This window comes from Tiliqua scincoides, chromosome 1 (assembly GCF_035046505.1).
Source record: "Tiliqua scincoides isolate rTilSci1 chromosome 1, rTilSci1.hap2, whole genome shotgun sequence".
In the NCBI taxonomy this organism is placed as follows: domain Eukaryota; kingdom Metazoa; phylum Chordata; class Lepidosauria; order Squamata; family Scincidae; genus Tiliqua; species Tiliqua scincoides.
Window position 1 is genome coordinate 185,626,079 of NC_089821.1, and position 22,915 is coordinate 185,648,993.

A 22,915-nucleotide genomic window follows, 5' to 3' on the forward strand; every position below is an offset into this window, starting at 1 on the left:
TAGTGCATATGTTCTTCAAGCATTTTAATACTGACAGCAATTGTTATTTATATTGTTTCCAAGATCACAGAGAAGCAGTCCAAAAGGAAACACCAATATATTCTGATTAACACAAGTTACAGGATTCTTGGTCTTGGAATACTGCGTTGAATAATTGCTTTTTTAATATTTTTTTTTAAACCAGCAGAAGTACTCCAAGCAAGCACTCCAAAAATGAAAAGCACATGCACAAATGTCCAGTGTCTCTCAATCACTCACAATTCTGAAACATGCACTTTCTATTATTAAATTGCCTCAAATCCTATTGTATCTTTCCCCCCAGGAATGCTGCTAGTGACTTCGCAACATTTCAGTATAGACCCTTAAATCTGCACAGAAAACTGGGTTAAAAAAAGAGACTCCAGATGCATCTAGAACAGGGGTGTCCAAAGTTTTTGACAGGAGGGCCACATAATCTCTCTGACACTGTGTAGGGGGCCAGGGGGGAAAAGAATTAATTTACATTTACAATTTGAATAAATTTACATAAATTAATATACGAGTGGAACTTATATAAATGAATGAAGGTCTTGCAATAGTTCAAGGCCTATAAAAGGCCTTGAACAAAGCAAGGCTGGCCTTTCCTTTGCTGCCACTACTGCATCACAGACATGAAACAGCAAGCAGTGGAGGGAACCCTCATCCCACAGCTCACACGAGAAGTCAAACAGTTGCCCTCACACTGAGAGTAGTTGCATCGGGCCAGTGTAGGCTCCAGCAAGTTTCTGGAGGGCCAGAGGCTCATTGAAGACTGGGGTCTCCTTGAGAGCCGCATTGGGAGTCCTTCAGGGCCGCAAGTGGCCCCCGGGCCGGGGTTTGGGCACCCCTGATCTAGACCAAGGGTGCCAAACATAAGGCCCTGGGGCTGGATGTGGCCTGCAGAAGCTTTTTATCATTTGCAGGTAAAGAATTTACAGGTAAAGAATTTCTAAGTGAGAAAGAGTGCTTATTTTTGGTTATGACCTGTTCAATGACGATACTTCCTGCCTAACAACATCACTTCCGGCCCTCGGCAGGCATCATAAATGCCATACGGCCCTTGGTATGAAACGAGTTTGACACCCCTGATCAAGACAGAATAAAGTAGCAAGAATGACTTACTTGAACAAATTCTTCTAGTGGCATGTTTTGGTTAACATCTTCTCTTTTTCTTGAGTTATACCACAAAATAGTAGTGTCTACTTGGGTAACTTTTTATACAAAGGATTTTTTATTCACTAAGGGTTTAAAATATACAGGTGGGTCCTTGGTGACTGCAAGGGACCCATTCCTGGACCCATTCATTCCCTGCTGATACAAAATCTGCAGATTGCAGCACCTATCCTCTGATTGTAGCCAGAGCTGTGCTGCAGTGAGGTTGGAGGCCCTTCTGAGGGCTGTGAATGGCCTCCCCAACCTTCAGATGGCCTTTTAAGGCTTCCAGAAGGCCGGGCCTCCCTAGCCCTCAGAAACCTGAAAATCAGTCAGTTTTTGGTCAAAAACCGGAAGTGTTGATTTTCGGCTTTCTGGAGGCCTCAAAAGGGTCTGTGAGCATGACCAGAGCACAGTGATCAGATGACAACAGGTGGGGCAGATCTGTGGTTTTGGAACCCGCAGTGAGTTAAAACCACGGGTCCCAAATCCATGGATAAAGAGGTGCCACCTGTATAAGAGAAGTAAGTGGTTTAAAGTAACTGAAACTTGAAAAGGGATTTTCAGCTTTGAGGCCAATATTGTGTCATGCAAAATGATTCCAAATTTCTGTACTGTACCAACAATACCCATTACAAAGTATTATTATTATTGTTGAGAGACACCGGTGCTCGGTTTCCAGTTTAGTTACAATAGTTTTGATGGAACTGTTCTTTAATACGCAGTGATCTTAATGACAGTGATCGGTCATTAGGAAAAAGTACGATCTGAGAATAATTATGTTTTTACACAGGAAATCACAGCTTGGCTGTTGAAAAATCAATGGTTCATTGTAGGAAAATTTCTGCAGTTGATAAACAGGGCCCTCAACTCTCACAGTTCAGCATGGCCCCCATAATGATCCACCCATGACTGATATAACAATTACTGTATGTGCACATTTCATTCAACAGCTCCATTCTAAAATTAGCTAAGCTGAAATGAGCTTGTAAAAAATATCTGGAATGCCCATTCTCATTTCAGATTAGCAACATTTGTGAAGCTAAAGAACCCAGAACATGTGTGGCTGAAACATTATATTGTAGTCACCGAAAAGTTAAAATAATCAGGGTGGGGTACATTAAAAATGAATAGACAGATATACATTTATTATTCAGGAAGGTTGTGCACAGCAGAATTGTGATGTGCAAACTGCTTTAAATGAGAAGCTTCCACATTAGCAGTATGAAGCAAAAGCAAGCTGTTAGGCAAAGGCATTTTCACTGCTGTTAACTACTGTAGGCATATGGCAAGCAGCTCAAGCACAGCTGAACAAGCAGCATACCAATAAATACTTGTTGCTCCTGAATCAATATTAACATCATTTTAGGAATCTAGCCATAAAAATACAAGTTTCTAGCACTGCAAATTGGAAAAAAAAACAACCCACCAAGAACTGAACTAAACTGGCAAGGATGATGTGTTCATGGGAAAAATACTGTCATTAAAGAAGCTATTTAAAGAATAGAGAGTTAAAATGTTTTTGAGACTTGAGAATCTGTGGCTCAACAACCTGTAGTTAGAGGACAGGGCTAGTGGTAATTTGAATGTGTGGGGCATTTTAGGTAAACACGAATATGTTTCTCTCTGTGAACAAACTAAGATCTCAGGACAATAATAAGAGGCAGAGACACAAGCGACAAAACACAAGTTTTTTTAAAACTTATATTATAAACATAATTGGATGATCAAGGAAAAGATCAAGCACACCTGAGCCCCACTGCCAATTGAACCAAAGTACCAAAATCAGAACACACACTGTGGCTGATCCTGTCCTTAACTTGATACATTTCAGAAGCTAACAATGGCACTGAAGTGGGAGTTAAAAATCAATCATGCCCCAATTTGGTAATGAACATTTTTAGTTAGCCGATAGTGGATCCCAAAGCCAAAAGCACAGGATCTGGCTCAAAAATAATCGTGCTTTGCCAGTTCAAAACACTGGGGACTCAATCACATCCCTCAGGACTGGAAGTGCATTCCTTTTGTGGCCCTAGGTCTCACACCTTGTTAAAATGCAATTTGGAAAAAGGGCTATGCTGAAATAATTATTTCAAAGTAAAATGTGAATACTATGAAAATTTCCATGCATGTCATGTGGTTTCATGCCACCCTTCACCGCAGAACTGGTAGGTCACGGCGGAGGGAAGTTTGAGAATCTCTGTGCTAAGCTATTGGACTTGGAATTACTACAGTTAATTACTACCATAGATACTTGCCTATAAGGCAAGACATTTCTGTCAATAAATCAAGTGTAAATCATCTCCTCGCCTTTTCTGTGGCTGTTCAGGCACATTGCAGCAGCTAGGAGAAGCCCAGAGGCCAGTAAGAGGACAATGCAGAGATAATTACAGGACAATCAATCTCCATGGCAATGGGCTCCAGAACAAGCTGCAGCCAAAGTTAACCTTTTCACTCCTCCTGAGAGAAAAGTGAGACAGGGCTCAACACTTCCATTTAAATCAAGCACACCTCATTCTCTTTGACAGGATCACACCCACCCTTCTGTACCCCCCCTTCCATTTTGCAAATGGTTGGCAGAGGTCTCATTTTCAAAAATGATGCAATCCTCATTTCCATCTGAACACTTAACACCCATGGAAAGCAATAGGTCTACTTCTGAATAAATAAGGTTGTACCTATATGTAGCTGCGCTTGCTCATGGTCATTTCTTTTTGCTTGTCTCTCCACTGTGAATTGAATTGCACACTCAATGTGCACCTTAAAGAAGGACTTGATTAATGGTTCTACTGGTATGTTGTTTACAGTGCACTTAACTCTGACAGTGTTTACAAAAAGGTTGTGAAGACCAAAATTTAAAAAGTTAATGAATAAAAATGTATCTTATGATCTTTTACTACATTTTTAATATTTGAGACTGTACAGTTCTTCTTAGGTAACAATTACTGGCAGGTTATTTTTCAGGATCTGGCCTCAGGTAAAAATCAGACAAAATTATAGTCTGACCCTCACCCAAGTTTAACACCCCCTTTTCTGAGGATCATAGAAAATTTCATAATTTTTGGCTCAAAACCTGCCCTCAACTTATCTGTGAGATTGACTTGTACTCAAGTATTTATGGTATTAACTATTCACAGTTGCCTAGCACTTTTTCTAGTGGCTGGTTTGTGGTTTTACTTCTGCACCAACTAAAAATTCCAAGCCTTTTTGGGACAGGAAACCATTGATTTCGCTATGTAAAATGTTCTGAATTTTTTTCCGTTCAAAAGTGATATATAAATGTTCTTAATAAAATACTAAATATAGTCATTTATCTACAGCACAATCACAAGTGCATCTATTCAGAAGCAAGTCCTACTGAGTTCAATGAGAGTTACTCCCAGGTAAGGGTATACAGGATTATAGTCCAATATTATCCACATTTACCTGCTTAGTAAGCTTCACTGAACATGGTAGTGAACATGGTGATACTTACTTATGGGTGAACATATATAAAATTGCGCTGTAAGGGTATTTTGACTGATATATACAGAAACAATCTTACAGAGAGTTTTTGATTATGCCACAGATATTCAAATTTAATGAACATTTACAAGCAAAGCCGCTAAAATTTGATAGATTTAGTATAAAATTAGTTTGTGGACCTCTGGTTGCTCCTTACTACCCATGCAGTAAGTTGCTCCTTACTACCCATGATCCTTACTACTCCATTACTACCCAAATATGGCACTATTTAAAACCCTCTTAAGCTTTTTCACATATTTGTGTACACCGCACAGGATGGATTTAATGATATGCTCAACATATGGCTGTGTTTACATCTAAATATCACATTAGTGCAGCGGTTCCCAAATTTACTGCTGCGGTGGCGCCCTTCATCCATGGCGCCCTGTCATGGCAGCATTCACATCTGTTTATCTTCAGTCAATCCTAACAGACTTCTCAGAACTACTTAAAATCCAATAAGTCAGTATTTTTGTTGTACTGGTGCTAACTAGTACATGCTTGACATGTACATGCTTCAAGAATTATTAGAACTCTTACAGTGACTAAATCAAAGCTTTTACTTTTTCCTGATGTACATAACTGGAAATGCAGACTTGGTCTGCATTTTATTTTTCTAAACAAGAGACTTTTAATGAGTAAGAGAACCATCTGGATATCATATACGGCCATGTTATTGTCACATGTTCAGCTTCATAACACTTTAAAGACTACCAAATTTATTTCAGCACAGCCCTTCATGAACTAGAGTTAATTTCATTGGGTGCATGAAGCTCTTCAGTTTCCATACTTTAATCACCAGATATTTGTGTTTGTCACCTAAAAAAATTTTGGTATTCTGGAATGGAAAGAAGAGACACAGAAAGGCTTCCTTTGGTCTCAGCCATCTCAGACAAACTGGTGCCAGATAGTAATTAATCATAAACAGGAGCAAAAAGTATTTAAAATCTGATCATTATCCCAGCATCATTGTCTGTCAACGGACCCACTTAGCTGGTCTGTGATACCTGGTATGATGATCTCTGGGACATCCAGAATGTTGCCAAATGAAGCAGTTTTACGATGCCCTCGTTTAGGTTTGGAAAAGGCTGAAAAAACATACACACACATACAATACACATGCAAACAACTACAGTGAAAACACAAACATTATCCAGAGCAACAAACTACACTTTTTACTTAAATTGGTTAAACCATAGTCCATGCAAAACAGGTCATGCAGAATGAACTGCACAGCTTTCCGTTCATGCTTAAAACTGTAAAGCACTTGTTAAAAGCCACACACAGAACAAGTCTAAACCACGTAACAGTACAACGTAATTAGTGATAGTTAGAAAACACAAAATTCAAATTGACAAAGCAGAATGGTAATGAAGGAGGGAACAACCAGAGAGTTCCAGCCTCTAGAGAAAAGAATACTGCACTGGTTCCCTGTACTTGCAGACTAATACAATGTATGCCCCCTTGGTGTGGGCCAGATATTCTCTCAAAAAGTATTGTTCTCATCAGGGTTACATATACATTTCTAAGCTTTCATGAAAGTTATTCTTATTTCTTTATTCTGACATTATCAGACTCAAGACTGTTGTTTGCCTTTTAATTGGAACCTGACTTTTATTAACAGTCTGAAAAGAGCCAGAATAAATCAGGAATTATAATATTAAACACCTGGTCACACAGATTAAGAAAATAAAATGACAGAACACAAGTATTTCCTGGAAATTAAATTTGCAATGTTAAACTTAGGCACAAATATAGTTGTTAATACAACCAGTAAACACGAAAAGGATGGATAAAGGCCCAAAAATTTATGCTTCAAGCTTCTTATTAAGAACAGGTTTGTGAAAGCTTCCTACTACTGGGAAGAAAGTACTACTACTTCCTACTACTACTTCTTCCTACTGGGCAGGAGGTCTGGTCTAGAGGGTTGAGCCTCCATCTGCCTGAAGATAACATCTGAAGGTCGCCAGTTCAAGGCTACCGGCACCATGAATGGCGAGACCTTGAAGCAGCTGACAAGCTGAGCCGAGTTATTCCACCTGCTCTTTGGAAGGAGCTGCTTGTCAGCCTGTGTGGGAGGAGGCCAGAAAGTGATACAGACCGCAAAAGTTCCACCTGAAATGTTGTGTGGTTCTTGAAAGATAGAACCTTTCTTTAATTGTAAAAATCCCTACGGGGATTTAAACAGCCTGCCTATGTAAACCGCCTTGAATAAAGTCTGAGGAGAAATCTGACGACCAAGAAAGGCAGTATATAAATACCTGTATTATTATTATTATTACTAGTATAGGTAGCCATTCCACAATAATTATTTCAATATACTGAGTGAAGACACATCAGTGCTTAGTGGAATCTGCCTGAAATATTCAGGCAAAAGCTACAAAGAGACATTATTTCTGAGCTAGGGTGTGAGACTACCAGAAAGGTCTGAACAAGGGACAAATCCTTTTTGTTTACTTCAAAGGCTATTCTCAATTATTTGTATAACAGCACAGCTGTAAGATTTGCTATTTCCTAGTAACAGAAGGAACAAATCTTTCATTTATTCTAGGCACAAGAGCTTTTGATGTATTCAGCGGCAGAATCTGAGCATGCTAAGAACACCATTTCCCTAAACAAGTGGTATTCAAGAAGTCTGGGGTTGGCAAGTTGCCTACCATAATTTTAAAAATACAGAAGGCCCCATCTCTAAATTTCTGCTGGAATGAACAATAGTTATTGATTCCTGTGCTTGACATTTTCAAAGTCAGTATTACTTAATCAGAGGCAGAAAAGGACAACCACAACAAATCCTAAGAACAAAATACTGCCGCTCATCTTATATATATATATATATATATATATATATATATATATATATATATATATATATATATATATATATATATATATATATATATATATATATATATATATATACACTCCAGTGACTGCAGGAAGCTAATCTGGTATAAAAACTCATGAGAAACCAAAATCTGCCCAGTATGTTTATTTATTGCATTTCTTCCTGTGAAGGCACACATCCTACAAATACTGTATTTATGAATAGAGAAGTCAAAAGTAATTTAAGAAATTTAACTACAATGGTTACTAAGTAAGTTTTGCTTACTAAGCCTTGCTGTTACGATTAGATTAGAAAATAAATCTCCAAGGCAGAGTTTTAGATGTACCACCTGCATGATGGAAGCTTGCATAACAAGTATAGGATCAAAATCTCACCAGAAATAAGAATCAGAAAAGTTGTTTCATTAATAAAATGCCTGTTTAGTCATTGCACATAACAGAGACAGAATATCAACCATTTTCCATAATATGACAGTGAACAGCTAAAATATATAGACTGATGAAATTACACCAGCTCAAACTAAATTTCTGTGATTGTAGCTTGTATACCCAAAGTCTGCAGATTAACACAAATGTCAGCTATGAAATACTTTTGCATATACAGGGTGGAGCCTGATTATCTATGGATTTTACATTTGTGGATCTGGCTCAACGTGGGTCCCCTGGACACAAGATGGGCCAGACTTGGCACCACCTGAACCCTCGGGGGGGGGGGGACCAGAGCTGTGCTGAAGCCAGCAGAGGCAGTGTATGTCCACCTACTTCCTCTGCAGGCTTCCGACTGGTATAAAAGTTAAATGTGAACATTGTTTATAAGCGCAAAGTTACTGCAGTTTCAGTGTAACAAAAATACTCCATGTTATACAAGGGAGCCCCCATATCTGTGGATCAGGTCCGTGGCCCCCCGTGCAGCGCTTGCATTCGACTGGACAGTTGTTTGCGGCCTCTGCTAGGCTCAGACTGAGCCTGACAATTTAAAAAAATGCGACTTCCAGTTTCTCCATGAAACTGGAAATGACATTTTTAATGCGTTAAAATGTATTAAAAATAAAAATAAATTTTTTGTGCATTAGTAGCTCCAGGGAAATCCTGTTGGGCTCAGAGGACCCTCCAAAGGCAAGGGGAACAGAGCTCCCCTTGCCTCTGGCGGGTGGGGCAGAGGTGTTTGCCCATATCCACGGTTTCCCGTAATTGCAGGAGGAGGAGATATGGGAGCATGCCTGTGTATTCAACAGCCCAATTCCAGCAAGAGAGAAATAGGCCAAGGGGAAAAAAATCCTCCTGCAGACTCATCATACCTCAGAATGGAGTCTGGAGCAGGAAAAAGTTGGTGCGCTGGGCCGGGGGCCCCCAGAGTCCCAAAACACCCAGTTCTCAGGTTTTCATCCAATCTGACAGCTGCAACTAACACTTTATTACATGCTTATGGTGACAATCGATTTGACAAACCAAGAAGCACATTTTCACCAGTTTCAACAAACTGAAGATTAGCTAAAATTCCCTACGAAGTGCTCCACATTTTATTTCACTGATCATATTTGCACTAGTTCCTCTTAAAGCACAAGGCACAAAGCCAGTTATGAACTTTTTGGGAAATCCCACTTCTTGACTTCCCCCTTAAGTCAACTCCTTTCAAATAACTTGCATCCAAAAAACCTCACTATCTTTAAATTAGTTGAATTTAAAATGCAGAGCTGATGTGCATTCCAGTTAAATGAAGATAATTGTATATTAAGGAAAAAAGAGACTGTATTCAGGCACAAGCAAACAATCACAGGTCTAATAAGAAACCCCAACAAATACATAAACAGCAGCACAATCTTGTACATGTTTACTCTTAGAAGTGAGTTTCATTGGGGTTTAATCTCAGGAAAGTATGTTTGGGATTGCAATCTTAGGGCCCAATCCTATGGGCCTGAAGTGCCGATGCTGCAGCCCAGTGCCAGCTGGGCTGGGTGCTGTAAACATGCTGTAAAGCAAGTCTGCAGCACCCTGAGAGTAAGGAGCACCAGCACTGGGCAGGAAGGAGGATGATGTGAAGCCACCAGGGGCAAACAACATTGCAGGTTTGAGGCAGAAGGAGGCATTCCGGAGTGGGGGAGGGACCTGACCAGGAGAGGAGGTGGTACCAGTGGAGGCCTCCTCCACCAGATCCTATGCCTCATGTCGTGCTGCAAAGCCCAACATGGAGCTTTTCCCATCAGCGCTGGCAAAATAACTGGTGCAGATGCGAGTAGCCCCATTGCAGGACTTGGGGCTTTTCTTGGGGGTGGGATGGGGTGGAGGAACCAATATTCCCTTTTCCTAGAGAGACCACTGGTGGCTTCCTGGCGCCTGCAGGATACAGCAATCACCATTTTGGCACTGCTGTTCCTCCAGGCACTGGTGAGTATAGGTTTGGGATGCCTGTATATTTATATCTCATTTATTTTAAGGGAACTTTTAAGGCAATTTAACTGAAAACCACATTGTGCCCATTCTAATGGCTTTTCAGTGGGAATGTTCAATTTTTTCAGTGGGGAAAAAATTAAAACAGCATCACAAATATGCAGTTTTTTCATTTGGGACAAAACAGGAAAAAAGCTTACTTTTTGTATCAGGGTAAACAATACTGACAGTTGTTAAGGTAAATCTAAGTTTTGATTCCTTTAAAGGAGATCCTGTTGTAAGGTAAATACTATGTATTGAAGTACATGCTGTATCCTCTTGTTTAGCTCTTATTCATCTGAATGCCATTTTGGCTTCCACATGGCTAGCTGTGTAGAAATTTTAATATTATGCTATGTTTACCTGTCGGAGCAACAATTCTTGCTTCTATTTCAGACATATCAGCACTCATTCGCTTGCTTTCTCCAGAAACAAGAGTTGATTGTGGTCGCCCACGAACATCTGACAAACTCTCCACGCTGCTACCTCGAGAGGGAGGTAAACTCAAACGGCCAGACTCTCCCTTAAAAAAAAAAGTTTGAATAATTCAAAAAATGCTAATTTTTGAAATCAGTGAGCAAACCAGAATTCATGTAAAAAAAATGTAAAGGTAAATTCCTATTAAAGTTCTTAAAATGACATGACAAAGTCCATAACTACTGCTGTTCCACAGAAATGGCAGAGAACAAACTTATACCTTCTCCTAAAGGTATAAACTAGCAGGTAACACCACCCTAACAAATGCTGGTGCAGCATGGCCTCTGCTATATCCAACACTTAGAAGGAGCAGGCTGAAGGTCTCCTTGGGGTAAGGAGCTACCCCCTTACCCAAGTAATGCCCCAGCCTGCCCCTGCCAGCCATTTAGCTGGGGAAGTTTGAGCAGCCCCATGTAAGGCTGCCAGGCCCGGAAAGAAGGGCAGGATATGGCAGAGGAGTCTTCTGCTGATCCTGCTTCCTCCCAGGCCTGATCTGCCCTCGCTCTAGCCTCCTCTGCAGCAAAGCACCCCTCACTGTCTTTGAACCACACTCCTGTCACCCAGCCACCGCCTGATGCAATCTTACCTGTACTATCCAGTGAACTGCCTGGATGCAGCATCAGCAGGGTGGCACAAGCCTCTTTGCCAGTGCTGCTTACTCCCTGGGTGCACAAATATGTCTTATGGCATGTTTGCTACACCCTCCGCCAGACAGGGAGTGCTGCACCAGCGGATCTTCCAGTTTGGATTGTGCTCTCACTTACTTAAGTCCTGGACCAAATTTTTAAAAAAACCAGTTTGCAAGTCTGACAAAAAATTATTTAAGTACACTTTAGACAATTTCAATTTCTAATTCAAGATGGTCATGAACTTCTCTGAAGTTATCATACACATTCTTACCGATTGTTTTGCTGAATTTTTCATTTGGGCCAATTTGGATTCTAAGCGCTTAATGGTGTCATTGGTAGCAGTTCCTTGAAAGTCATTTGGTTCCATGTTAATGTCGCTCTTGTTACTGGTATTTGTGGAAGTCATATCCATGAACGAGCCTATAATTAAAAGTATCCTGCCTTTAGTTGAGAAGTCACTTGCGAATAAACTGAATTTATTTTTCTATTGGTTGCATCCTAATACCACATGTTTTTAAAAACACTTTGAAAAATACATGTGGTAATGCAGCTTAATATGCAGTATTGCTAAAGCACTAGACCTCTTTCTGCACGTGAAAATCAAATTCTCTCAATATGGTAAAATGCAAAGTCATTTTATTTAACAGCATGACAGGTAGCTTGATAGAACCCAGGTTTGGTATTACAATCCTCCTGCCTTTAGGAGGTTTATGTGCGACACATGTATTTAGCTAAACTCAGGTTTTATCATAGCACAGTCTGCATGCTTGCAGCTTTTAAAATATGGATGGCAAATTTGTTACTTTTTCCATTCCATTGTGTGTGTGTGTGTATGAGGTCATGGTGGGTAGGTACTAAACCATGTGGGCAATATATCTGAACAGGAAGTTGGCTTTCAGATCATTTCTCAGTTCATGAAGTTGCCAAACCATTTCACAATAACTTTCAGTTAAAACGACTTTATACAAGTTTGCTGAATTATTGCACAGATTAACAATGAAAAGGAGAGTTTACATCCCAATGCTCAATTGTAGTTAAAGACTTCAGCCTAAGTCCTGAAAACTGAATCATGTTTAAGATACCATTCATCAGTGAGACTACTCAGTCATAACAAACCTGTTAGCAGATCTGAGGGATAAAAGCAGTCCCTTACACAGCAAACTAACTTTTAAGATTTTTACTGTAACAAGGAGAGAACTGCAGTCATTGTTACACACAAGCAGAAAACAAGACAGGAAAAGAAGTCAAACGAGAGGTCTAGTAACAGTGGGTTCCACTATCCTAAAAGTCTTCAAACTCACTCCCCCTACTAGTGGAGGCCAACATTAACATACACCTGTTATTGTATAACTGTAGCTCACATGCTGTTGCCTTGCAACAAAAGCCAAGTCCCATTCACCTTAACAGAACTAGCTAGGTACAAATCTCTAACAACTTATTTTTAAAAACTAGGCACAACGGTTGTTCCACATGGTCTGAAAAATATTTGAATAGCATGTTGGGGAATTATTTCTTGATTCACATATAATATACTGGCTCAACACTTTATCCAGTAAGGGTGTCTAATTTTGGAGTAATAGCATTAACCAATACTTTCGCATTGGTATGAACTCCTTGGTCTACTTTACTGCTAGCACAGCACTGGAAACTTGAGATGCAATGCCAATGAACAGTACTGAGTTCAAGTGTGCATTTTTTTTCTATTTTTGCATCATATTATCACCTGCTTATGCAGACTGACCTGTACTAGTGGCAGAGTTGCTTTGGCCTTCATCAGAATATTGACAAGGATACTGTAGAGGTTCATCGGCTCCTGGAAAGTACTACAAAGGAGTAAAGGAGTAAAGATCTTAATGATGAACAAATTCAAGTGGATAAAGTAAAAACACTAGGAATAATATCACTATTCCTTGCAAGTGGCCTTTTACAAAAATTTAAAGGACCCAGGTCAGGTGACCTGCTAACCCAGATTTTATGTATCCAAACTCCATAATTAGATACAAAGTCAGGGAATTAAGTCAAATCATTAATTAAAATATTAGGATTTCTTGGGTTTGTTTACTTACCTCACAGCCCAATCCTATGCATGATTACTAGGAAGTAAGTTCCATTAGATTCAATGGGGCTTACTCCCAGGAAAGTGTGGATAGGATTGGGCTGTCAGGCCTCAATTCTATTGGGGCCTTGCACTGCCAGAAGTAGCGCTCTGTCAGTCATGGACAGCTTTAAGCCAAATGAATCAATTGCCTCTAAGTGGACCCTGCGCCTAACTCCCTCCCCACACTGTTCCGTTCATCCCATCACTTTCCACGTCTTCTGCATTTTCTTGCTCCCAAGGAGCTAAACTTTTCAGGTATTACAGTACGATACCTATATAAATGTGCATATATAAAATATTAGCTACACACAAAAATATATTGTATACCTGCATCAAATGTATCATTATTTTGACAATTTCCTCCATGGAAGGTCTTTGTGAGGGATCTTTAGACCAACAGCGAGTCATCAAGCTCTCAATAGGCTTTGGTAAATTTTTAATTAGTGGTGGCCGAGTACCTACAAGTAGACAGACAGTTACCCATTTTTAAAATATCCATTAAATTCACATGCAATCAATTTTTAAGAATTAAATACACTTCTAAAATTTATTAACTAGTTTTGATTAAAGCCAAATAACAATACTTGATCATTTAGGAAGACAGATTGAGACCAAATAGACTTGTAGCTTTATTCTGCCCCCCCCCCACGCCATTCAAACATACTGAAAAATTTCACAGGAGTGAAAGCAGGAATTTTTCCCCTTTACTGGAAAATGAATTCAGAATGGTACAGGCACATAAAATGAGGAAAATGTTATGCATCCTCTAAAGGTTCAATAGGATATTTATTTTCCTGCACTTTTAGATTGTCAAATTACTCCTCAAGCAGTCCTGTAAAATATTCAGACATTATTCTCCCATCCTCCCTATACATGAGGAACAGACACAAGCATGACTACAGGACCAGGAACCAAGTATTAGGCAAATTCTTCTATGTTGGGCTCTGCCACTTATAAAAATGTTTCAAAGTACTAATCGCTGTGTGCAAAACAACCCATTAAGAATTACAAATCATTCTTTATGCATAAAACTGTTACTGAGCAAACACAACGTATTATACGTTATGATTTTTTTCTTCATACTATGTAAAGTGCCATACACATAAATTGCATTCTATAAATATTAAATTAAATGGAAGACTGATTTGATGAAATCAAAATATTGACTTTTTGAAATAGAGGGCCATGATTAAACTACAGGTACATTATAATTCCCTGTTAGTTTACATGATAGCCCAACTATTGCTTGTATGTCTTATACAACATAGAGTGGCCCCAAGCATGCAGAAATTACTTAGGGCACAGCATTAAACCTGAATGTGGTTCAGAGAGGGTTTTTTTATTAAAAAAAATAAATTTGTTGGTAGTTTTCTTTCCAGTGAACCAGAATCTGATATCTCTTAGTTGCCTTGTACCAATCCCCTAAGCACAAAAAGTAGTAACTGGTTCAAAATCCAATTTTTATCTGACCCAGTTACCAAAATACTTTTTAAAGTCAGTTTCCAACTGCCAGCGCAGACTGCAGGAAGATTAACTGCCCATCTGTGGCAGGCAGGGAGGCGACTTCTGCATGACTCAACCACATGCTCCCCCTACAAAATTTCACTTACCATTGTGAACTGCCCACATGATTCGAAAAGCAGGACCACCAATCTCATCAAAAGGTTTTCTACGAGTAATCACTTCCCAAAGAATAATACCCCAACTGAATACATCACATTTTTCACTGTAATTGCTACCTGAAAAAAAAGGTCATTGATATAATGTTTGCTTTTGTATTTTACTGCAATCATACTAAATGAATCTTTTTGAAGATAGGTTACCATTGCCATGGTAATCATATTTGTGAAGTATACATTTACAGTATTTGTTTTCAGGTGTAATTTATGTGTGATGGCCACCAACTTAAACTATAAATCTGAAGGAACCACTTCAAATAATCATTTAAAAACATCTCAAGTCCATTGTCCAGATTTTGCCAACACAGAAGAAGTCCTCTGTGAATGCAAACCTGCAATACATGAGCAAAAATAACTGAGTTAAAGTTTACCCTTCCCTTCCATACTAGAAGCACTGAATAGAATGAGTAAGTTGATGAAAGGTGTAAATGTGGAAAAAACTAATGAACAGCATGTGTGCATGCTGATGGTCTCTTGTACATAGCTATCTGCTTGGTCATTTGTACATGCATCCAGTCATTGGAGCGTGTTCTCCAGCATTTGTATATAAATGTTTAATGTGGACTTAGCTTCTGCTGAAACTGGAAAATATAAATTGTTCTAAGCATTCCATGACATCTTCTTTTGTGACAGCTATGAGCAGAGAATGTTTATGTATTCAAACTGAGAAAAGAACCAAATATATTCCCTCTGAATATTAATTCCCTATGTTTTATTATTATATTGCTTAGAAGAAACTGAAGTATTGAGCACAACTTTATCCCTTCTATGGGGTTATTAAGAACTTTAGTGTGGTCAAACTGGCATGCAACTGTGCTGCAGTGTACAAACCTACACATATGTATTTCAATGCCATTCAAAATGACATTAAACAGGTACACAAACATAACCATTTGGGTGCAACAACTGCAGGGCTGAGAGCTGGTATACACAAGCAGGCTTGTTACTTAGCAGACAAACAATTCTGATCAAGAAACCAGCCAACTATTTGGCACTGTGGTAATACTAAGACTATGAACACAGAATATAAGTTAACCTTCCTAAACAAATGTTTTAAACAGACTTTTAAAAAACATCCCCACCCACGTTTCATAGCAATAATCAGCATTTATACGCAACAAGAACAACTGCACTTGTGGAAATTTCATTACTGAATTTATTAGAAAAACGGACAAATGAAAATGCTTGCAAAATGCACAGGAACGCATCGTATTACATTCTGAATTACTGTTACCTTCAAAAACTTCTGGTGCCATCCAAGCAGCACTTCCCTTATTGTTGGTCATGTGTGTCTGAATATCACAGGCCGTACCAAAATCACAGATTTTTAAAACGGTCCCCCCTGCCACCAACAGCAAGCTGTCAAACAAACAGAAAATTTAGAAGTCTTGAACTATTACACTAAGGGGAAAAAAGGTTAATTTTAGACAAATGTCCCCAACTACATTCATACTTAAATCTATAGATTTCAATATATAAATATATAATACAAATAGAACGTGATTGTGAAAAATAATTGTACTTTTGGGTATATAAAGATTGTGAAAAGTAGTTGTACCAAGAAATCTGTTGCATTTTGTTCTTAAATAAATCACCTCCAGTGTTTTGCAGCTTTATTTGGATAAAAATGTAGTAAGAATTCTTAAATCACATAAACAATGAAAAACATTCTATGTCTCCCATCTCTATGTGAAAGAAACAATTTGCAAGTCTTTCACAGGCGAGAGCATAATATGTTAAAAAGGAACCCAGAAACACACTTTGTGTTCTTGCAGGAAAAGCCAGGCCTCCCAGCATCAGGATTAGAAACAAGCTTTGCTCCACTGCAATGCTGTCACTAAGTGCAGAAGATCTATAAAAGGCATGAATGGTAGACAGAAAATAAAGGAGTGCACCTGTCATTTCTGGCCCTATTGTCCAGCTTTTGCCTCTCCCCCAATAATGCTCTCTGGAAAACATGGATGTCCTGGAAAATCTTTAGCTGACTTATATCAACTGGGATCTGATTTAACACATTCGTTTTAACTTCTTTTTAGATCAAGGGTCTCCAAATCTCAGCCCGGGGGCCAGATGTGGCCCATGACAAGCCTCTATCTGGCCCGCAGCAAGCCTCTGGTCCTCAATTGAATGTGACCAAAGCTGTGTTCCAGTTGCGTCTGGAGGGTGTTCCGAGGGCCACGGTCGCCATGCACCTCACCTCAGAATGCCTTCTAAAGGTCTAAAAACAACGTTTCCTGGTTTTCCTGAAAAGCTAGAAGTGATGTTTTTGGGCTGTCTGAAGGCCTTAGGCTTTCTGATGTATTTATTTAAATTTTATATTTAAAATTTATTTTTCTGGCCCTCGACACCATGCCAGATATTTGATGTGGCCATCTGGCCTAAAAGTTTAGAGACCCCTGTTTTAGATTGAAAAAAAGTATGCCACATTAATTTGATAAGCTGTATAGATGTTCTTCAAGGTCTTCCCAATAGCCAGAGGTAATTAAAAATTTGATTGCTTTTTTAAAAATTAGCACATGTGACTTAAATAGAATAATAAAGCCAAGCTTTATTTGGAAGGTTTTTATGAGAAAACTTTTATTTTAATATTTTAAGAGAGGGCAACTCAATCGCCTATTTTGTGGTTGAAAAGCAGTATAATAATAATAATAATAATAATAAGAATAATAATGGCATACACTTCCTCATACTGAGCAAATTTTAAGGAAAAAATGAAAGGGGAAAGGGAAATCAATGCACTGATATTTTTATTGGTTCTTCTTTTATTGGTTTTTTATTTTTTTATTTATTTATTGGTTTATTATTTTTATTGGTTCTTAAGTTTTTCTTCTATTCATAGGAGAAGATCTCGTCTGATCTCGGAAGCTAAGCAGGGCCAGGCCTGGTTAGTACTTGGATGGGAGACCGCCTGGGAATACCAGGTGCTGTAGGCTTATACCATAGTCTTTCGAGACTGAAGGTTGCCAACCATGTTCTTAAAATTGCACCTCCCTCTTTGTACTAATGGAAGAGCAACTTTGGATCTCTACACAGTGGCTTAGCTAATGATCGTGTAGCCTGGTGCCAAGCTCAAAATTTGCCCCGGAAGTGATGTCACAACCAGAAGTGATGTCACACCCAGGCTTTTTAAAAAGTGAAAATTGGGAGGAACCCACCTCTGCCCCCCAGCAGCTCACCACCCACTTGCTCTGCTGCCTCCCCCCCAGTCAGTGGCATAGCTAAGGCATCTATCTACAACCTGGGGTCAAAGAACATTTTGTAGCCTCCCTTGCATGACAAAATTAAATTTAATTAATTAATTAAATAAAAAGTTATTGGCTCCATGCTGTATCATAACATCTCATTGGCACTCAGAACAAATAGTCTCACAGGTCAGTTTGGAATTAAGCAAATCCACTTTTTGTTTCACAAGGCAGTTGTGTTTTCATTTTCTGGTTAATTGGCCATAACTTTTGATAGAAAAGATATTCCAGTGCGGTTTGTTTCATTGCATTCTGCATTAAATTACCTTTCCAGTGATATATAACATGATGGTATTATCCATATATACGAAGATTTTCACAATTTTGGTCAGTAGAGTCAAGCTCAGTTTGTTGCCCCCCAAAGGCTTGATGCCTGGTGCAACTGCTACCCCCTGCACCCCCTTAGCTACACCATTGTCTCTACATAAATACACGCTCCTTCTAGGGATGATCACTTGAAAAGATTCTGCCTTGCATTACTGCCTTTCCCTTTCCCTTTCCCAGTCTTGCTGGTTATAGACCCTTCAATGGGAAGCACAGAAAATGAAGCCTACCCCATCAGCACAGTTTCAGCCAGGGTTCCAACTGTTGGTCTCAACAGACCATGACAAACAACCAGTACTCGCACAAAATGGTATGAATGACACACATCTAACAGCAGCTAGCTTCTGCCCTTGGTCATATTTTCCATCAGCTTACTAGGGTTCTGAATGCAATTAGAAATGGAGTGAGCCACACCAATGCCAATTTTTAAGCAACTTTGTTCAATTTTGTAAAGCGATGGCTGCAACCTTTCCAGAAAGTTCACTTTACAGACTATCATGCCGTTTCAAGATATTACCAATCAAAAGTTCAAGTAAAAGAAAAACACTATAATATTAGTGCAGACCTCATCATTTACATGGTGTTTAAAAGTAGATGTTATACGTCAAAATATTCTTTTCATCAAGCAGAAACAGGCTACAAGATGCCCCAAACTGCAATTTACAGGGAGGAGGCATATATAATCCCCAAAAAACCTACTTTGGTGGTTTAAGGTCCCTGTGGATGAGCGCCTTCGGTTTCATGCTGTGAAGATACGCCACTCCCTGGGAGCACTGTAAACACCAACTCATTGCATGTGCAGCAGTATAATAAGGCAGAGGTTCAGCACCATGTAGGACTGGAAGACAAAGGTACAAACTAAAAAGAACTTTATTGCACATTACAGTAGATACAATGACGGGAACATTCTTATTCAGTCACATATGTAGAATATGCAGCAGAAATTATTTGCATCACTGCTTCTACATGGCTTCTTGAAAGCCAGCCTGCATCAAACTCCAGCCAGCGGGCTGGATCCAGCGCCCACCATGATCCTTTCCTCGGGGTAAAAGGAGATTACTGTTCTACCCAGGGCCCTTTCTTTGGTGCAGCAGATCGCCCCAACCTTTGTGCTGGCCAGCTGGGCATGCTTGGAAATCTAGGTACAAAGCCTGCTGAGGCAAGACCCCAGAAGTGGCTGGCTAGCGCTAAGTCTGGGGTGATCTGTGGCACCAAAGAGAGGCCTGCAGGCAGAACAGGAAGCTCCTTCTGTGCCAGGGACATCTTTACTGGCATGCAGCGGTCTCAACTTTGGAGATTGCTATCGTACGCCAAAGTGGGAAGCCATCTATGCCCATGCGAGACTAAATGTAATCCACTTACCATGCTTTCAACAGCTTTCACAGTAAAACATTGGTTTCAACAGCTTTGCGGTGGTGTAGGAAATGTGAATTGAATTATGTGCATCTAACAACCATTTCACCCCTGCTAACTGGGCCAGCAGTTACCTTTTAAAGGCATCCTTTTCGCCCCAGCATGGTGTCTTTTCCAGTGACTGTTGCTAGTGTCTCTTCTGCATTTTTTTTATTTTAGAGTGTGTGCTCTTTGGGGACAGGGAATAATTTACTGATTTGTTTCAGTGTTAACCATTTTGGGAACGATTCTGTTGAAGAGTGGCATATAAATATTCTTAGTATAATATTGTATGGTTATAATATAACCATAGCACAGACCATTCAAGATACACTGCACCCACTTTTTTGCCCAGTCAATGAAATCATATAAACTGCTTTGTATCTTTATGCATTAGCTGCCAGGACTAACAGTTACTAACCAGACTGAAAACTGACATTTTCAGAAACTTTGATTTTTTATTTTTCTTATCAAAAGGCAGTCAAAACAAGAATCCAGGTATATTAAAATAAAAAATGTTGGAAGTTAAATACAGTAGCAAAGCTGCCCCACCTGACTGCCAGTCCCCACCCTTTCTTATTAATAGAGATGTTTTTAAATGTTTTATTTTTTTGCAGATTTCATTTTATCCCCAAGGAGAAAAAGTGCAGAAAGCAGTGTTATGAGTTTTTATTATAAGGGAGCATTTTTATAAATTATAATTGCTTTAAAAGTGTTTCAAGTAGGTGATATAGGTGGTACAGTGTCAGCAGATTCAGCCATAGTCATTCCCCATGCACCCCCTCCCCCCGTCCAGCCCATTTCTTTTTGCAGATTTCCCAGTTTATTTTTTTGCAAATTTTGGGTGTGGGTCTTTTTTGTTTTGTTTTTTTACAAAAATGAGAAGTGCAGAACGCTGTGATGTGCTTTTATTTTGCTAACACCAAAAAAATCACACCTCTACTTACTGAACAGGCCTTGGCTATCTGGTACTGCCTCCCCCTCCTCCCTTCCTCACAAAGGTACTCCAGGAACAGAGACTCTACTTCCTAAGTGGTCTTTCTTGAGGGAGGAAGAGGAAAAAGTGGCACTGCAGAGCTGAGCCCTGTCCAGTCAGCCAGGGAGGGGGCTGGCAGACCTGACAACTTTGTTAACCAGGAAACTTGGTTAACTGGCATTCTGCTTGCTGCCCACTCACCTTGCTAGGAGGGTGGAGATGCCAATTCTCCAGTTATACTGTATTTTACTTGTACGGTTAGCTGTAATTTTGGAGAACAAATGTTTAATTGCAATCTCATATGTTAGTTTGCATTCCAGACAACACAATTCAGGAGATACTCACCATTATAGAGAGAGCCTCCTTCAGCATATTCCATAACAAGACACACCTTGGAGGGGTGAAAATCAAATTTTTAAAGTTAGAAAAAAAAACTCTGAGGGAAAGAAAATGTGCATTATGTTTGTAACAGGGATATTTATGAAATTCTCTCCATCCTAATTACCTAATCTAGTTACCAAAGCTGCCCTAGGAATCTGTCATTCCGATTTCTAACTCTGTAGAGACCACTGCTGAACACTGATAAAAACTGAAGGACAGCAGAGTATTATAGTGAGCCTTACGAAGCCCCGAGGCAACAACAGAATGGAACCAGGGAAATCTGATTGCTCCTACTTTATACTCAATGACAGCATATCCAAGCCTCTGGATAAACGAATACGACGATCCTAAATATAAGCACAATTGTGCTAATAAAAAGGAAAAGTGCAATTGATGCACATAGGCCCAATAAAGAACTACCACACAGAGATATTTTCATTTAATCCAACCTGAACTTTAAAAATTCTTATTTTTCTGGGAAGATCATACTGTGTTTTGAGTGGTTTAAAAAAAAAAGTTAAAGCAATCATTTAAGCCAGTGTTTCTCAAACTGTGGGTCAGGACCCACTAGATGGGTCACGAGCCAATTTCAGCTGGGTCCCCATTCATTTCAAAACAGTATTTTATTTTTAATATATTAGACTTGATGCTACCATGATATGTGACTGCGTTTGGGGAAATGTTACAGATCTGTACTTTTAACAAACTACTATATATATTCTTTTAACAATGATAGTAAATGGGACTTACTCCTGGGTAAGTGTAGGTATGGTTGCAGCCTAGGATGGTTAAAAATTTTCCTGCTTGATGGTATCACTTCTGGTCATGACATCACTTCCGGTGGGTCCTGACAGATTCTCATTCTAAAAAGTGGGTCCTGGTACTAAATGTGTGAGAACCACTGATTTAAACAACTCAAATAGAGCAATTTAAATAGTTACTTGGAATTAAGGTCCATTTAACTGAATAGGATGTACTCCCAAGTGTACCTAAGACTTCAGTCTAGGCCAGCATTTTTCAATGTTCGTCCTTTGCCATACCACTTTGCACGGTCTACCTGTTGGACATAGCATCCAAAGTAACTGGCAATGATGTAATCGCCAGTAACTTCTGAATTGGGAAGTCAGACGCAGTTCAACAAACACATGTAAGAGGCTCAGGGCAGACGGAAAGGCTTTTTGCTTTCTGCCTGCTGAGCTGAGTCTCCTATTACTGCTTGTCGTATTGCTTTGCTCGTCTCACTGCCAGGCAGTGGGGGTCTGGGGATCCCACGGATACTACCAGACACCACCTCAAGTACCACTGGTGGTATGAGTACCACTGGCTGGAGAAATGCTGGTCTAGGCTGAATAAGCTGAGTAACCTCTTTGATTTTTATTAGTTCCAAGTATATTAGGATTTCAAAAGTGTTACTTACCGGGTTCAAACATGCTCCATATAATTTAACAATATTAGGATGGTTCACTCGTGATAATTGTCGAAGCTGGAATTAAAAATAAATAAAAACGTGTTTTCAAAAGGCTTAATTCTCTGATAAAGTCAGTCTGGTTCTCATATAGACTTGATGCCCGACATTAAAAAGTTATCAGAACAGTGCGATGCTATATAATGTATGGATCTGTATGAAGAAAGTATTGCAGTCTAATTCTATCCTATGTTTTAGTTGTTGCAGTCTTATGTATAAGAGCTACATCATCCTATATAAAGAAGAGACACCAAATGTGCCCTCCTTCTACTGCATCTTGTTAGCAAGCAGCTCAGAGTACCATTGA

At 39.4% G+C, this 22,915-nt stretch overlaps 1 protein-coding gene across 3 annotated transcripts in view; it reads right to left on the reverse strand.

Annotated features, from left to right (window-relative positions):
* The window catches only part of MAP3K7 (mitogen-activated protein kinase kinase kinase 7), a 42,219-nt gene that overhangs the window by 13,598 nt on the left and 5,706 nt on the right, over positions 1–22,915 (reverse strand). For 2 of the 3 annotated variants that reach the window (XM_066612722.1, XM_066612715.1), the window contains exons 3-11: positions 22,561–22,626; positions 21,108–21,153; positions 19,094–19,232; positions 16,063–16,187; positions 14,760–14,888; positions 13,477–13,607; positions 12,793–12,874; positions 11,323–11,471; positions 10,309–10,468 (exon numbers count right to left, since the gene is read on the reverse strand). In XM_066612722.1, coding sequence (XP_066468819.1) covers positions 10,309–10,468; positions 11,323–11,471; positions 12,793–12,874; positions 13,477–13,607; positions 14,760–14,888; positions 16,063–16,187; positions 19,094–19,232; positions 21,108–21,153; positions 22,561–22,626 — 1,027 coding nt within the window. Of the gene's footprint in view, positions 1–10,308; positions 10,469–11,322; positions 11,472–12,792; positions 12,875–13,476; positions 13,608–14,759; positions 14,889–16,062; positions 16,188–19,093; positions 19,253–21,107; positions 21,154–22,560; positions 22,627–22,915 lie in introns of those variants that run through there. The other variant, XM_066612730.1, reaches the window with a different exon arrangement.